The sequence below is a fragment of the Balaenoptera physalus genome (genome assembly GCF_965194825.1).
Source record: "Balaenoptera physalus genome assembly, chromosome: 15".
NCBI lineage: Eukaryota > Metazoa > Chordata > Mammalia > Artiodactyla > Balaenopteridae > Balaenoptera > Balaenoptera physalus.
Genome location: NC_138894.1, coordinates 10,026,024 through 10,043,827, shown reverse-complemented (window position 1 = coordinate 10,043,827; position 17,804 = coordinate 10,026,024). Strand labels below are relative to the sequence as shown.

The 17,804-nt window shown below is 35.7% G+C and overlaps 1 protein-coding gene across 19 annotated transcripts in view; it reads right to left on the bottom strand.

The window, feature by feature from the left end:
- Positions 1–674: 674 nt before the first annotated feature.
- TSGA10 (testis specific 10) overlaps positions 675–17,804 on the bottom strand; it is a 115,774-nt gene continuing 98,644 nt past the window's right edge. For 17 of the 19 annotated variants that reach the window (XM_082427292.1, XM_082427290.1, XM_082427289.1 and 14 more), the window contains 3 exons: positions 17,326–17,430; positions 16,999–17,148; positions 11,293–11,988 (listed from right to left, as the gene is read on the bottom strand). In XM_082427292.1, coding sequence (XP_082283418.1) covers positions 11,964–11,988; positions 16,999–17,148; positions 17,326–17,430 — 280 coding nt within the window. In that variant the 3' untranslated portion in view covers positions 11,293–11,963. Of the gene's footprint in view, positions 3,227–11,292; positions 11,989–16,998; positions 17,149–17,325; positions 17,431–17,804 lie in introns of those variants that run through there. The other 2 variants (XM_082427295.1, XM_082427294.1) reach the window with 2 other exon arrangements.

Sequence of the window (17,804 nt, the reverse complement as noted above, 5' to 3'; positions counted from 1 at the left end):
ACAAATAGATCCTCATGTGTACAAATAAAGGAAAGGACATTAAGTAAATGAAGATAATTAAATAGATTGTATAGAGGGTGTGCATTCTAGTTGATGTCTCTAGCACATTAGAACAATGTAGGTTGTTTTGGAAAATTAGTTTTGGCATACTGATCAATCTTACCTTGTTCAAAATCTAGAGATCTGATACTGCACCTGTGAATCATCCTAGCATTTATTAAGCACCCACTTACATTTTCAGCATGGTTAGAGATGGAAAAACCTAAAAACTGGATCCTAGTATTGTATTTGATGAAACAAAGCAAAAACACATGAAGTGGGAACCTAGCTAAATACACTTTAACCCATTCAACATATATTTAAAGACCACCTGTGATGTACAAAGGACTGTTTTGAGTAGGAGAAGGCTGGGGATAAAGATAAAAGTGGGTGAAACTATGTTCCCTTCCCTCAAAATATTCAAAGTCTATTATAAAACAGCTTCTCAAATAGGTGTAATACAAGGCATTATGTGATACAGGCCTAAAAAAGGTAAACATTTTAAGGGGAAGTCAGAGAAGGGCAAACTAATTTAGGGCTGATGGGATTAGAGAAGACTTCAAAAGCCTTCTAGCTGTTGATCTGTTTCTCACCTTCTCTCTTAAAACAAAACAAAAACTTAATATTTATGCATTCTGTTTTAATTTTAATCAAAATTATAAAAGATTCAGATAGTTCCACAAGGTTATTAAGACAAAAGTCTCCAGCCAGCCTTATTTCCACCTGTGCATTTTCCCCTCCCAGAGGCCACCAGTTTTACCTCTTTTAGCTGATTGTTTTGGTATCCCTTTCTCTAAATAACAAACTTGTATCACTATTTCTTGACTTTTCAGTTTTAGGCATTAGCTATTGACTTACCACTACAAAAGAAGAGAATTTAGCTTTATTTCTTTCCAAGGCCTTCATGACCCATTGCTTCTTTCCCATTCCTTCATTCTCTCATTAATTCATTTTGTTTAGATTTATATTCAGTGTTTACATTATTATGTCTACGAAGTACTATTTGCAATTGAGCCATCTGGTAAACCATGATTTATCTTTCCCTTCCTAAACTGCTTTTCATTTTCCCTATCTTGTTTTTCATTCCTTTGATCTCCTATCTCTTACCTGCTAAGGACTAACAAATCTCTTTCCCCAGGCAAGTTTTCTCTCTTGATACTGAAACCTATAGATTTCTTTATTAATTCAACAAATCATCAACTGACCACCTACCGTACATCTGGCATTGTACTGAAACTAAGCACTTTAGATATATTATCTCAGTTAAACCACATGATTCTATTTTGAGTTAGGTACTATTATAAATATACCTTTTACAGAGAAGGAAAATAAAAAGTTAGCACTTTAGAAAGTGCTAACTTGCCCAAGTACATAGCTATGTAGAAACATGATGTAAAGTCAAGCAGTGGGACTTAAGAACCTATGATCATAACCACCTATACTTTACATTCTTTCAGTAAATATATATCAACTGGAAGCCACCATGAGTCTGGCACGGTCTGTACCATGATAAATAAATCAGACTATTCTTGCCTTCATGGAGCTCACAGTCTAGCAGGTATGACACACAAACAAGATGATACAATAAGAATGCAATGGATACACCAATAAAGATGTTAAAAAAAAAAAGAATGCAGTGGAGGACATGGGATAAGTGAAATTAATAGTGAATAAAAGAATACATAGAAATTAGCAAGAAATAAAAAGACTTTCATTTTTAGAAATAAATATTGAGCACACATCAGTGCCAGGCACCGTGCTAGGTGCTGCCGACACAATGTTAAAACAAACAAGAATTTTCCAGGCTGGGAGACGAATAGGAGAGAGGAAAAGGAGTGATCCAGGCAGAGGAAACAGCATGTGCAAGGGCCAAGAGATAAAAGAGCATAAACTGTTCAAGGTACTGAAAGCAATTCGGAATAACTATAATATATAATTGTAAGGTGGGGGGTGAGGTATGAAGTTGAAGAGATAAAAAAAAAACCAAATCAGAGAGGTCTGTAAAGGCAATGTTGAAGAGCTTGGACTTTAATGACAAATTTGGTACTCACAGCGTGCATGTGTGGAGAGAGAGAAGTAAGCATATTTGTGTTTTAAAACTCTTTCTTGATTACAGTGTGGAGAATGGATTAGATGGAAGTATGAAAGCATACCTGTTTTTTGTTGTTGAGTTGTAAAAATTCTATATATATTCTGGATATGACATCCTTATCAGATATATGATTTGCAAATATTTTCTCAAATTACTTGGATTGCTTTTCACTTTCTTGATACTGTCCTTTGATGTACAAGGTTTCTTAATTCTGATGAAGCCCAATTTATCTATTTTTGTTGTTTGTCATTTAGCAATATTTAAGAAACTTTGTGAAATACAAGGTCATGAAGGTTTGCGTCTATGTTTCCTTCAAAGAGTTCTGTAGCTTTAGCACTTAAACCTAAGTATATGATCCGTATTGAGTTGATTTTTGCATGTGGTGTGTGGCAGGATCCAACTTCATCCTTTTGCATGTGGTCATCCAGTTGTCCCAGCACCACTTTTTTTCTTTTTTTTTTAAATTTATTTATTTTCTTTACATTTTATTTTTGGCTGCGTTGGGTCTTCATTGCTGTGCGTGGGCACTCTAGTTGCGGCGAGCAGGGGCTACTCTTTGTTGTGGTGCGTGGGCTTCTCATTGCGGTGGCTTCTCTTGTTGCCGAGCACAGGCTCTAGGTGCACGGGCTTCAGTAGTTGTGGCACGTGGGCTCTAGAGCGCAGGCTCAGTAGTTGTGGTGCACAGGCTTAGTTGCTCCACGGCCTGTGGGATTTTCCTGGACCAGGGCTCTAACCCATGTCCCCTGCATTGGCAGGTGGATTCTTAACCACTGTGCCACCAGGGAAGCCCCCAGCACCACTTGTTGAAGAGACTGTTCTTTCCCCATTGAATGGTCTTGGAACCCCTGTCAAAAATCAATTGACCATAGATGTATGGGTTTATTTCTGCACTAATAGAATAAACCCATTCTATTCTATTGATCCTTATGTCTGTCTGTATGCCAGTATTACACTATTTTGATTACTGCAGCTTTGCAGTAAGATTTGAAATTGGGAAACATGAATCCTCTAACTTTGTTCTTCTGATTCAAGACTGCTTGGGCTATTCTGGGTCCCTGCAATTCCATAAGAATTTTAGGACTGGCTTTTCCATTTCTGCAAAAAATAAATAAATAAATAAATAATAATAATAAATAATAATAATAAACTCCATTGGGGTTTTGATAAGGACTGTATTTAATCACAAGACGGTTTGGGAGAATATTTCTTCTTAAGAATATTAAGCCTTCCAATCCATGAATGCAGGATGTCTTTCCACTTATTTAGCTCTTTAATTTTTTCAGCAATATTGCATAGTAGGAAGTGATATTTAAGTTGACAGAATGTGTGGAGTGAGAAGGGAAGGGAGTGACCTGGTGTGGCATCTGGGCTCGGGGTTCAGGTGTCTGACATAGTGGCTGGTGTGGGACTCCATGGTGGGAAACCAGGGCAGAGACTACAAGGAGGAAACATTGTTGAATTGAGTTTAGACATATCCAGACTCAGTGCCTATGAGATATTTAACTCAGAGGGTTAATAATCCTCTTTTAAAACACGCTTACTTCAGCAAGAGTGGATGTTTTGTACTAAACATGACTTTTTAAAACTGAGAGTTCTCTTTCAGGAGATTTCTTTGTCATCAAAGAAAGAATATGTTTGGTATAGTTTTTGCATTGTGTATTTTATTGCATTTTTTGTATTGTGTCTTTACTATATCAATAGGCTATTACACATTTACCTCAAGCAATTAGAATCTCATTTAAAACAATAAATGCGATGGGCCCCCGGCCTGAGGAGCAGGGGTGGGAGCTTTGAGACTAGGGTGGTGCAAAAGCCGTGTGGATAACAGGCTCTTGGTGCTCCAGCCAGGCATCAGGGCTGTGCCTCTGAGGTGGGAGAGCCAACTTCAGGACATTGGTCCACAAGAGACCTCCCAGCTCCACGTAACATCAAACGGTGAAAATCTCCCAGAGATCTCCATCTAAACGCTAAGACCCAGCTCCACTCAACGACCAGTAAGCTCCAGTCCTGGACACCCTACGCCAAACAACTAGCAAGACAGGAACACAACCCCACCCATTAGCAGAGAGCCTGCCTCAAATCATAATAAGGCCACAGACACCCCAAAACACACCACCAGACGGGGACCTGCCCACCAGAAAGACAAGATCCAGCCTCATCCACCAGAACACAAGCACTAGTCCCCTCCACCAGGAAGCCTACACAACCCACTGAACCAACCTTAGCCACTGGGGCAGACACCAAAAACAATGGGAACTACGAACCTGCAGCCTGTGAAAAGGAGACCCCAAACACAGTAAGTTAAGCAAAACGAGAAGACAGAGAAACACACAGCAGATGAAGGAGCAAGGTAAAAACCCACCAGACTTAACAAATGAAGAAGAAATAGGCAGTCTACCTGAAAAAGAATTCAGAATAATGATAGTAAAGATGATCCAAAATCTTGGAAACAGAATGGAGAAAATACAAGAAACATTTAACAAGGACCTAGGAGAACTAAAGAGCAAACAAACAGTGATGAACAACACAATAAATGAAATTAAAAATTCTCTAGAAGGAATCAATAGCAGAATAACTGAGGCAGAAGAACGGATAAGTGACCTGGAAGATAAAATAGTGGAAATAACTACTGCAGAGCAGAATAAAGAAAAAAAAAAATGAAAAGAATTGAGGACAGTCTCAGAGACCTCTGGAACAACATTAAATGCACCAACATTTGAATTATAAGGGTCCCAGAAGAAGAAGAGAAAAAGAAAGGGTCTGAGAAAATATTTGAAGAGACTATAGTTGAAAACTCCCTTAATATGGAAAAGGCAATAGTTAATCAAGTCCAGAAGCACAGAGTCCGATACAGGATAAATCCAAGGAGAAACACGCCAAGACACATATTAATCAAACTATCAAAAGCTAAATACAAAGAAAAAATATTAAAAGCAGCAATGGAGAAACAACAAATAACATACAAGGGAATCCCCATAAGGTTAACAGCTGATCTTTCAGCAGAAACTCTGCAAGCCAGAAGGGAGTGGCAGGACATATTTAAAGTGATGAAAGGGAAAAACCTACAACCAAGATTATTCTACCCAGCAAGGATCTCATTCAGATCTGACAGAGAAATTAAAACCTTTACAGACAAGCAAAAACTAAGAGAATTCAGCACCAGCAAACCAGCATTACAACAAATGCTAGAGGAACTTCTCTAGGCAGGAAACACAAGAGAAGAAAAAGACCTACAATAACAAACCCAAAACAATTAAGAAAATGGGAATAGGAACATACATATCGATAACTACCTTAAATGTAAATGGATTAAATGCTCCAACCAAAAGACACAGACTGGCTGAATGGATACAAAAACAAGACCCATATATATGCTGTCTACAAGAGACCCACTGCAGACCTAGGGACACATACAGACTGAAAGTGAGGGGATGGAAAAAGATATTCCATGCAAATGGAAATCAAAAGAAAGCTGGAGTAGCAATTCTCATATCAGACAAAATAGACTTTAAAACAAAGACAATTACAAGAGACAAAGAAGGACACTACATAATGATGAAAGGATCAATCCAAGAAGAATATATAACAATTGTAAATATTTATGCACCCAACATAGGAGCACCTCAATACATAAGGCAAATACTAACAGCCATAAAAGGGGAAATCGACAGTAACACAATCATAGTAGGGGACTTTAACATCCCACTTTCACCAATGGACAGATCATCCAAAATGAAAATAAATAAGGAAACACAAGCTGTAAATGATACATTAAACAAGATGGACTTAATTGATATTTATAGGACATTCCATCCAAAAACAACAGAATACAATTTCTTATCAAGTGCTCATGGAACATTCTCCAGGATAGATCACATCTTGAGTCACAAATAAAGCCTTGGTAAATTTAAGAAAATTGAAATCGTTTCAAGTATCTTTTCCGACCACAATGCTATGAGACTAGATATCAATTACAGGAAAAAATCTGTAAAAAATACAAACACATGGAGGCTAAACAATACACTACTTAATAACCAAGAGATCACTGAAGAAATCAAAAAATACCTAGAAACAAATGACAATGAAAACACGACGACCCAAAACCTATGGGATGCAGCAAAAGCAGTTCTAAGAGGGAAGTTGATAGCAAAACAATCCTACCTTAAGAAACAAGAAACATCTCAAAAAAACAACCTAACCTTAAACCTAAAGCAATTAGAGAAAGAAGAACAAAAAAACCCCAAAGTTAGCAGAAGGAAAGAAATCATAAACATCAGATCAGAAATGAAAAGAAATGAAGGAAACAATAGCAAAGATCAATAAAACTAAAAGCTGGTTCGTTGAGAAGATAAACAAAATTGATAAACCATTAGCCAGATTCATCAAGAAAAAAAGGGAGAAGACTCAAATAAATAGAATTAGAAATGAAAAAGGAGAAGTAACAACTGATATTGCAGAAATACAAAGGATCATGAGAGATTACTGCAAGCAACTATATGCCAATAAAATGGACAACCTGGAAGAAATGGACAAATTCTTAGAAATGCATAACCTTCTGAGAATGAACCAGGAAGAAATAGAAAATATGAACAAACCAATCACAAGCACTGAAATTGAAACTGTGATTAAAAATCTTCCAACAAACAAAACTCCAGGACCAGATGGCTTCACAGGCTTATTCTATCAAACATTTAGAGAAGAGCTAACACCTATCCTTCTCAAACTCTTCCAAAATATAGCAGAGGGAGGAACACTCCCAAACTCATTCTACGAGGCCACCATCACCCCGATACCAAAACCAGACAAAGATGTCACAAAGAAAGAAAACTACAGGCCAATATCACTGATGAACATAGATGCAAAAATCCTCAACAAAATACTGGCAAACAGAATCCAACAGCACATTAAAAGGATCATACACCATGATCAAGTGGGGTTTATCCCAGGAATGCAAGGATTCTTCAATATATGCAAATCAATCAATGTGATACACCATATTAACAAATTGAAGGATAAAAACCATATGATCACCTCAATAGATGCAGAGAAAGCTTTTAACAAAATTCAACACCCATTTATGATAAAAACCCTCCAGAAAGTAGGCATAGAGGGAACTTACCTCAACATAATAAAGGCCATATATGACAAACCCACAGTCAACATCGTCCTCAATGGTGAAAAACTGAAACCATTTCCACTAAGATCAGGAACAAGACAAGGTTGCCCACTCTCACCACTATTATTCAACATAGATTTGGAAGTTTTAGCCACAGCAATCAGAGAAGAAAAAGAAGTAAAAGGAATCCAAATTGGAAAAGAAGAAGTAAAACTGTCACTGTTTGCAGATGACATGATACTATACATAGAGAATCCTAAAGATGCTACCAGAAAACTACTAGAGCTAATCAATGAATTTGGTAAAGTAGCAGGATACAAAATTAATGCACAGAAATCTCTTGCATTCCTATATACTAATGATGAAAAATCTGCAAGTGAAATTAAGAAAATACTCACATTTACCATTGCAACAAAAAGAATAAAGTATCTAGGAATAAACCTACCTAAGGAGACAAAAGACCTGTATGCAGAAAACTATAAGACACTGATGAAAGAAATTAAAGATGATACAAATAGATGGAGAGATATACCATGTTCTCGGATTGGAAGAATCAGCATTGTGAAAATGACTATACTACCCAAAGCAATCTACAGATTCAATGCAATCCCTATCAAACTACCACTGGCATTTTTTACAGAACAACAACAAAAAAATCTCACAATTTGTATGGAAACACAAAAGACCCCGAATAGCCAAAGCAATCTTGAGAAAGAAAAATGGAGCTGGAGGAATCAGGCTCCCTGACTTCAGACTATACTACAAAGCTACAGTAATCAAGACAGTATGGTACTGGCACAAAAACAGAAATATAGATCAATGGAACAGGATAGAAAGCCCAGAGATAAACCCACGCACATATGGTCATCTTATCTTTGATAAAGGAGGTAAGAATATACAGTGGAGAAAAGACAGCCTCTTCAATAAGTGGTGCTGGGAAAACTGGACAGGTATATGTAAAAGAATGTAATTAGAACACTTCCTTACACCATACACAAAAATAAACTCAAAATGGATTAAAGACCTAAATGTAATGCCAGACACTATTAAACTCTTAGATGAAAACATAGGCAGAACACTCCATGACATAAATCACAGCAAGATCCTTTTTGACCCACCTCCTAGACAAATGGAAATAAAAACAAAAATAAACAAAAGCGACTTAATGAAACTTAAAAGCTTTTGCACAGCAAAGGAAACCATAAACAAGATGTGAAGACAACCCTCAGAATGGGAGAAAATATTTGCAAATGAAGCAACTGACAAAGGATTAATCTCCAAAATATACAAGCAGCTCATGCAGCTCAGTATCAAAAAAACAAACAACCCAATCAAAAATGGGCAGAAGACCTAAATAGACATTTCTCCAAAGAATATATACAGACTGACAACAAACACATTAAAGAATGCTCAACATCATTAATCATTAGAGAAATGCAAATCAAAACTACAATGAGATATCATCTCACACCGGTCAGAATGGCCATCATCAAAAAATCTACAAACAATAAATGCTGGAGAGGGTGTGGAGAAAAGGGAACCATCTTGCACTGTTGGTGGGAATGTAAATTGATACAGCCACTGTGGAGAACAGTATGGAGGTTCCTTAAAAAACTAAAAATAGAGCTACCATACGACCCAGCAATCCCACTACTGGGCGTATACCCTGAGAAAACCATAATTCAAAAAGAGTCATGTACCACAATGTTCATTGCAGCTCTATTTACAATAGCCAGGACATGGAAGCAACCTAAGTGTCCATCAATAGGTGAATGGATAAAGAAGATGGGGCACATATATACAATGGAATATTACTCAGCCATAAAAAGAAATGAAAATGAGTTATTTGTAGTGAGGTGGATGGACCTAGAGTCTGTCATACAGAGTGAAGTAAGTCAGAAAGAGAAAAACAAATACCGTATGCTAACACATATATATGGAATCTAAGAAAAAAAAAATGGTCATGAAGAACCTAGGGGGAAGACGGGAATAAAGACGCAGAACTACTAAAGAATGGACTTGAGGATATGGGGAGGGGGAAGGGTAAGCTGGGAGAAAGTGAGAGAGTGGCATGGACATATCTACACTACCAAATGTAAAATAGATAGCTAGTGGGAAGCAGCCGCATAGCACACGGAGATCAGCTCGGTGCTTTGTGACCACCTAGAGGGGTAGGATAGGGAGGGTGGGAGGGAGGGAGATGCAAGAGGGAAGAGATATGGGGATATATGTATATGTATAACTGATTCACTTTGTTATAAAGCAGAAACTAACAAAAAAATAAAATAAAATAAAATAAAACAATAAATGCTCTTAAATATTACCATAAGGACTTCTCTGGTGGCACAGTGGTTAAGAATCCACCTTCCAATGCAGGGGACACAGGTTCGAGCCCTGGTCCAGGAAGATCCCACATGCCATGGAGCAACTAAGTCCGTGCACCATAACTACTGAACCTGCGCTCTAGAGCTCCTGAGCCACAACTACTGAGCCTGTGTGCCACAACTACTGAAGCCCACATCCCTAGAGCCTGTGCTCCACAACAAGAGAAGCCACCGTAATGAGAAGCCCACGCACCACAACAAAGAGTAGCCCCCACTTGCCGCAGCTAGAGAAAGCCCATGCGCAACAACGAACACCCAATGCAGCCAAATTAATTAAATTAATTAAGTAAAAAATATATTACCATAAGAAATAATCTTTTCTTTGAATTTTAGCATAGAATACACTTAAGGGTTCTCTACCTTTGGATAATGTTGGCCCCTTTATACTTACCATATAATTTTCCTTTTAAGTATTCTGCGATTAATGACACAAGTCAAGTACAGTATACTTTTAATCAAGTATGGAAATATTTTCTGACATACTTCATTCCTATTTCTGTCACACCCCTCTCCCTCATACTGCCCTCTCCACTTACATTATCAGAGAGAGTCATACAGAGTGAAATAAGTCAGAAAGAGAAAAACAAATATTGTATATTAATGTATATATGTGGAATCTAGAGAATTGGTATAGATGACCTTATTTGCAAAGCAGAAATAGAGACACAGAGGTAGAGAACAAATGTATGGATACCAAGGGGGAAAGGGATGGGGTGGGAGGAACTGGGAGATTGGGATTGACACATACGCACTATTGATACTATGTATAAAATAGACAATTGAGGGGAACATACTGTATAGCACAGGGAACTCTACTTAATGCACTGTGGTGTCCTAAATGGGAAGGAAATCCAAAAGGGAGGGGATATATGTATAATGTATGGCCGATTCATTTTGCTGTGCAGTAGAAGCTAACACAACATTGTAAAGCAACTATACTCCAATAAAAATTAGTTAAAAAAAAACCCAATATATGTTAAGTGCACACAACAGGTGACACTCAGCTCCTTATCAGCTCTTCTAGGAGGTGGAGAGACTAAAATAAATATTGTGATGCTTTGCTACCTAGCAGAGGTTAATTTTGCATATCTACTGGTATATTATTTAATACCAGCAAGAAAAACTTTTTGTATATTATTCTGTAACATGTTTATTAAAAGATAACATCTTATTTTTAATTATTCAATTTTTAAAACCAATCTGTAATGACTGTCCTGAACTAGCTGTGTAAACCTCAAGGTTTTTAAAAATCAAAGTAAAGTGAATTTAGAGCATAAATTTATGGTGAAAAACATTAGAGTGCTAATGCATAAACAAGACCTAAATCAGGGCACTACTAATGCATAAACAAGACCTAAATCAGGGCACTATCCTACATTACTGTAGTCATAATGAATAGTGACTCTATAAAATGAGACACTGTCTGCATCATATGAATATTATCAATGACAGGGCTTTTTAAAAATTATTAAAATGGCAAGAGTACAAATAGCTTTTACCAGTAGTGTTCAGACTGTAATATCAACATTAAATCAAAGTCTATGGACAGAAAAGTTAAGAGATTTAGGAGAATTTAGAGGAAATGAGGAAACATCACTGAACTTGGTACTCTACATTATAGACAGCTGCCACAGGCAAAAAATAAATAAATAAAATGGCAATTAAGTTGATTGCAGTATTTTAATATTTTAAAGAAAAACATATTAAAAATACAGATTTTTTTTAAATTTTTACATTCTTGACAGATATAGCATTACCTACCTTTCTAAAAATAGTAGGGGTAAACAACTGCAGAAAATGTATGTTAATTAGTGGTACAACACTATGTATTTAAAAACCCTGACACGCTCGTACTATCTACTGCTTTGAAGTCAGATTATGGCCTAGAGTTAATGTCACGTTGGTTCCAAAATGGAATATGGGGTCCCAGGCCAGTATTGGTAAACTGTGCCTATTGTGGCACAACTTGTCCAGCCATGAAAGCATAAATCACAAAGAAAAAATCAGTTTTGTAAAAACACTTTTCCCTCTTTTTATAATCTTCTTTATTTACTCTGGATAGTTAACATGACAGTGTTCAATAGTGAAGTAAGCAGATTTTATACTCACTATTACCGTATGGATAGAAAGAGCCATATGCATTTTTGTTTTTTATAAGTCATCTCAGATCACTGCGATATGGCACATGAAAAGAGAGATTCAGAGGCGCAACGTTAATAAATTCATTTAACATTGTCAAGCATTCAAAAGATAAATGCAATCATATAGCAAAAAAAAAAAATCAGTTTGAAACTCTGACCTCTCCCAAGGATATGAAGAATCTTTTCACGTGTCAGAAATCTCTATAGCAAAGATTCCTATAAGAGAGAAAAAAATTATGTAGATTAATATTTTCAACTCAATGATTTCATGATGAATTAAAAAAATGTGTTCTAATATTACTTTGGTAAGACTTAGGATTTCTCCCTCAGCTTCTGTGAAAGAAAACAGATACAATGTATTTTTTCACTCAGTTTCACAAGCTGTGATACATCCATATCATGGAATACTGTGGATTCAACAATAAAAAAGAATGAACTATTGACACACACAACTTGGATGGATCTCATGGGCACTGTGCTAAGAGAGAAAAACCAGTCTCAAAAACTGACATCCCATGTGTGATTCCATGTATACAACATTCTCAAAAGGACAGAATTATAGAGCTGGAGAAGAAATTAGTGTTTGCTCAGGGATAGGGAAGAGAACGAGAGGCCTGTGATTATAAAAGGGTATCATGAAGGAATGAGCTCCTCGGGGCTGACGGAACAATTCAGAACATTGACTGTGGTGGCATCATATGTTCTCTGTGTAAAAAAACTGCGCACACACACAAGTGCGTTGTGAAAACTAGTGAAAACTGAATAAGGCCCATCGACTGGTTAATTATGCCAGTGTCAGTTTCCTGGTTTGTAAGATATTGCCATTGGGGAAGCTGGGGGAAGGATATGTGGGACTATCTGTACTATTTTTGCAACTACCTGTGAGACTGCTGTAATCATTTCAAAATAAAAAAAAGTAAAACAAAGCAAAACAAAACTGTGTTACAGTCACACAATGGAGTATTACTCAGCAGTTAAAAGGAATATCCAATAATATCTGATACATGCAACAAGCCGGATAAATCTCATATGTAGTGCTGAGTGAAAGTCAGCCACTACAGACTGCATACCACATGATTCCATTTATATGACAACCTGAAAAGGCAACACTATAGGAACAGGAAACAGATCAGTGGTTGGGGGAAAGTAAATTAAGTACACTGACTGTTGTCTGGATAATAGGTGGCAGCCAAAGGATACCATTTAAAACTAACAGCAAAAACTTAAAATTTAAAAAATAGGGTACTTTAAGGGTACTATTAAAAGTATTAATAGAAAGGTAACCATTATAATAAAACACAAAACTTCTTCAATATCAAAAGAAATGTTCACAAGCAAAGAAGAATAACCAAATAGAGTAAATATCACACAGTAAACACGGTTATCACAACATAAGATGATATGACCGAGTTGAGGCCAAATTTAAGTTATATCAATAATATAAAGGAGCTTAACTCACCTGTTTTAAAAAAAATTTCAAAATGATTCATAAAGCAAAACTCAAATCCATACTATATAAAAGCAAGATACTTAAAATGCAGTGATTCAAAAAAGTTAAAAATAAAGTGATGGACAAAGATCTACCAGGCAAATGGAGACAATAAGGAAACAGGAGTTGTAACTCTAATACCAGACAAAGTAGGCGTCAAGTCCTTCCTCCTTCCAAAAAAATTAAACGCATCAGAAAATAACACTTCATAAAAGCCACATTCACAATAAAGATATGACAGTTCAGAATATCTATGCCACAAATAAAACAGCAAACCACCTATATAAAACAAAATTTATAGGAGACATAAGAAAAAATAAAAACATACTAATAATAGATTTTAAAGCACCATTCTTAGTAAAACAAGTGAACAAAAATTAAACGACATTATAAAAGAACTAAATAAAATTAAAAAGGCAAATCTTTTAGATATATTACACTATACTCTGATAAGAAAGAATATATCTTCTCAAGTGCACATGAACTGTTCACAAAAATTGATCATGCAGTAAAGTACAAAGAAAACATCAGTAGTGTCCATAAAATAGAAATATTATAGACAATAGTCTCTGATCACAATGCAATAACATTAGGAATTAAAAATGAAACCAAAACAAACAAACAAAAAAGCTCTTCTCATTGAATATTAAAAGATTTTCTATCAAATAACTCTTGGGTAAAAGTGAGAATACAAACAGAAATTACAGAATTTCTGAAAAATAATGATCACAAAAACACTATATATCAGAATCTATGGGATATATTTAAAGCAGTGATCACAGCAAAATTCATAGCTCTGAATATCTACATCAATAAAAGTGAAAGAATGGTAATAAATGAATTAAATTTCTAACTCAAAACTCTAGGGAAAAAAACCCAACAAAGTAAATGAAAAAGCACAAGGAAGGAAATAATATAAATAAAAACAGAAATTAATAAGAAAGAAAAACAGATTAAATCAATAAATCAAAATGCTGGTTCTTTGAAGCAATGAACAAAGTAAACAAACCATAGGCTAAGGTAATCAACAAAAAAAGGGAGAAACATACATATACAAATGAGAAATGACAATAGGATATAACTATTGATACAGAAGAAATTTTTAAATTTATAAGATATTGCATTGGTTACTTCTGTGCAAATAAGTTTGAAAACCTAGATAACTGAAAACCTAGATAACTTTTAGACAAATAGAGATAGAAAGCTTAAAAAGACCAATTTCCAAAGAAGCAATAGAGGAGTTCCCTGGTGGCGCAGTGGTTAAGAATCCACCTGTCAATGCAGCGGACACGGATTCGAGCCCTGGTCCGGGAAGATCCCACATGCCGCAGAGCAACTAAGCCTGTGCACCACAACTACTGAGCCTGCGCTCTAGAGCCCGCAAGCCACAACTACTGAGCCCGTGTGCCACAACTAGTGAAGCCCACACACCTAGTGCACATGCTCTGCAACAAGAGAAGCCACAGCAATGAGAAGCCCACGCATTGCAACGAAGTAGCCCCTTCTCACCGCAACTAGAGAAAGCCCGCGTGCAGCAATGAAGACCCAACGCAGCCAAAAATAAATAAATTAATTAATAAATTTAAAAAAAAAGAAGTCGTGTCAAGGCTTTAAAAAAAAAAAGAAGCAATACAAAAAGTTATTAAGGAAGTACACCCCACAAAAAAAAAGAACCAAGGCTATGTGGTTTGACAGGTAAACTCACCCAAATCTTTAGAGATCAAATAATCCCCAACTATATAAATTGTTTCAAAGCAAGGTAAACAAAAAATTCTCAAATTATTTTTTTGAAACAAATATAACATTGATATCTAAACTTGATAGACATAGCACAGAGAGAAAATTACAGACCAATATCACTTACAAATATTGATACACCACAGATCTAAAGTAAATGAAATAGTAGTGAACACCAAGAAAATAATACACTATGACCAAGTAGGGGCTATGCCAGAAATTTAAAGATGGTTCAATACTTGAAAATCTATTAATATAATTCACATATTAATAGTTCTAAAGAGAAAAACCATATCTTCATAGATGATAAAAAGGCCCTTGACAAAAACATCCTTTCCTAATAAAAAGTCTTGAATAGTAATGAGTAGTATTTCCTTAATATCATAAAACATATAAACCTCAATCCTAAAGCCAGTATCTTACTTAATGGGCAAACCCCATTGGCATTCTCACCACAGGTCAGAATTAAAACAAGAATGTCCACTTTTGCCACAGCTATTTATCATTATTCTGATGATACTGGCAAATACAATCAACTAGAGAATACAATTCAAGAGATACATACAGGAAAAGAAGAAATAAAATTATCTCTTTTTGCAGATGACATGATAGTATATCTGGAAACCCCTAAAGAATCAATGACAAAACTTACTGAAACAGTAAAAGAGTTTAGCAAGGTAATGTGATAGAAAATTAACATGCAAAAATAGCATCTTTTGAAGATACAATGAATGGAGGAAACCCCGTTTACAATAGCAACAAAAAATAATAAAATCTTTAGGAATGAACTTAACAAGAAATGTTCAAAACCTATATAAAGAAAAAAACTACAAGCCATTCCTGAAAGACACAAAGCAAATTTAAACAAATGGAAAGACATCTCTTCTTCTTAGGATATCTCAACATAATCAACAAAAATGAAAAATGAAAGCAAATTGAAACAAATGAATCTAATGTATTTCAAATGTATACCATAAACACAGTGAAAGGGGGAAAAAAAGAATTACTTCAAGTAAGTTATGAACACAGTATTTGACTATATGCCTTCAAGACTTGGGAAAGGTAATGTATGGGGATAGAAAGGAAGAATTGCAAACAGATTCTGAACTTTTTTTACTGTAGTAACAGTAAACAGCCTGTTTACTGTAGTAACATAGATGAAGACATTTTGAAAGTATTTTAGATGCATTCTGGGGTTGAGCAAATGAATACCTGTGTTGCTGTGTTGCTGTTGTTGAGCAAATGTGCTGATGTTAAACCAGGGCTCTCACTGGAGAAGAAAGGATGTACAAATACAGAACGGAAGGAGGCAAGGGAGAAACCTGTGAGGATGGTTCAAACTGGAGGTATTAGTTATTGTAAAAAAAAAAAAAAATGTCTGTTGGGGACGGTGGGGAGAGGGCGAGAGAGAGAGAGAGGGAGGAACAAGTGCAAGAGTGTGAGTGCATGAGACAGCACGTGTTGTCTCATAAATACAGAAAAAGCAAATGTGGTAAAATTTTAATAATAGTGAGTATGGGTAAAAGGTTGCACAGATGTTCTTTGTATTATTTTATTTTTGTTAACTTCTTGTAAGTTGGAAATTATTTCTAAATAAAAATGTTTTTACGAAATTTGTGGCATACAGGAATATATCTAAAATATTTTCCTCTGAAAAATTAGCCTATTATTTTCCTGAAGTATATGTACTTTATGGTGCTGTAATAATTAGCCAATATTTTGTTAATGAAAGTATATGAAAAAACTGTATGTTGTAGAAATAAAAAGAAAATCAGATTTTAAAAATATAATTTATGTAGACATTAGATAAAATAGACCTTTCTTTAACATATTTATATAAAACTAATTATCAAAATATTTTTATGTCTACATATCTAATTATGTAATGATGTTTAAATAGCACTATTAATGGTAGACTGTTAGGGAGTTTTCTTACCCCCTCAGATATTCAGTTTTTATTGCTATATGGTTCCCGAAGAATGGATCCTTAAACCACTTACTCTTCTAATGATCGATCCAGGCCTCGGTCAGGAGATCGACGGTGAGCACGTTCTGGTGAGTGACATTTTGCATTTGGCTTTATTGTGGAACTCAAATGATAAGCATTACTTGAGTAATTCTGGCGGCGAAGTTCTTGCACAGCTCTTTCCCTAAAGCAAAACAGTGAGACTTTTACTAAACTTTATATCCAGCGACATTATTAACACTGTCGTAGAACTATAGTTCAAATCATGCTTTAAAATCTAAGCATCATGAAATAACCAAAATCTGTGGTTATCCAAGGAACTGTGCTTTCCAGGCTGAACGTGGCATAGAGACACACTTACCTTTCAAAGCGCTCTGTCCCTAGTTGTCTCTTGGTAATGTCTAAATCAGCTTCCAACTGCGTTATGACGTTCCTGAACTGGGCCACGTCTCTACTCTGGATGGCCCTGTGTAAAAGAATGTGAGTGACAGTTAATCACAGGTAAAATACGGCTAGGACTCCTAGAGTACAAGAAACCATGTTGGCAATGGTTTCTCAGCTGGATCCAAGCAAAACTGTCATTTTCATAGATGTATTAGTGCATCTAAAATATGCCAGCTTTAGATGCAGTAAATGTGCAAAGTAGCCTACTAAAAGCCTAAGCTGTCCCAGCCCCATTCAATTAGTTAAACCTTTTCTGTCTCAGTTTCCCTATGTTTAGAGGGGTAATATTATCTATTATCTAATTATATTACTTATTTACTGCAGATCATTTTTACAAGTGTACTTTAAGGTATTAGGTGTGTATTCCAGTGCATATAATACTGGAATTCACTAGCA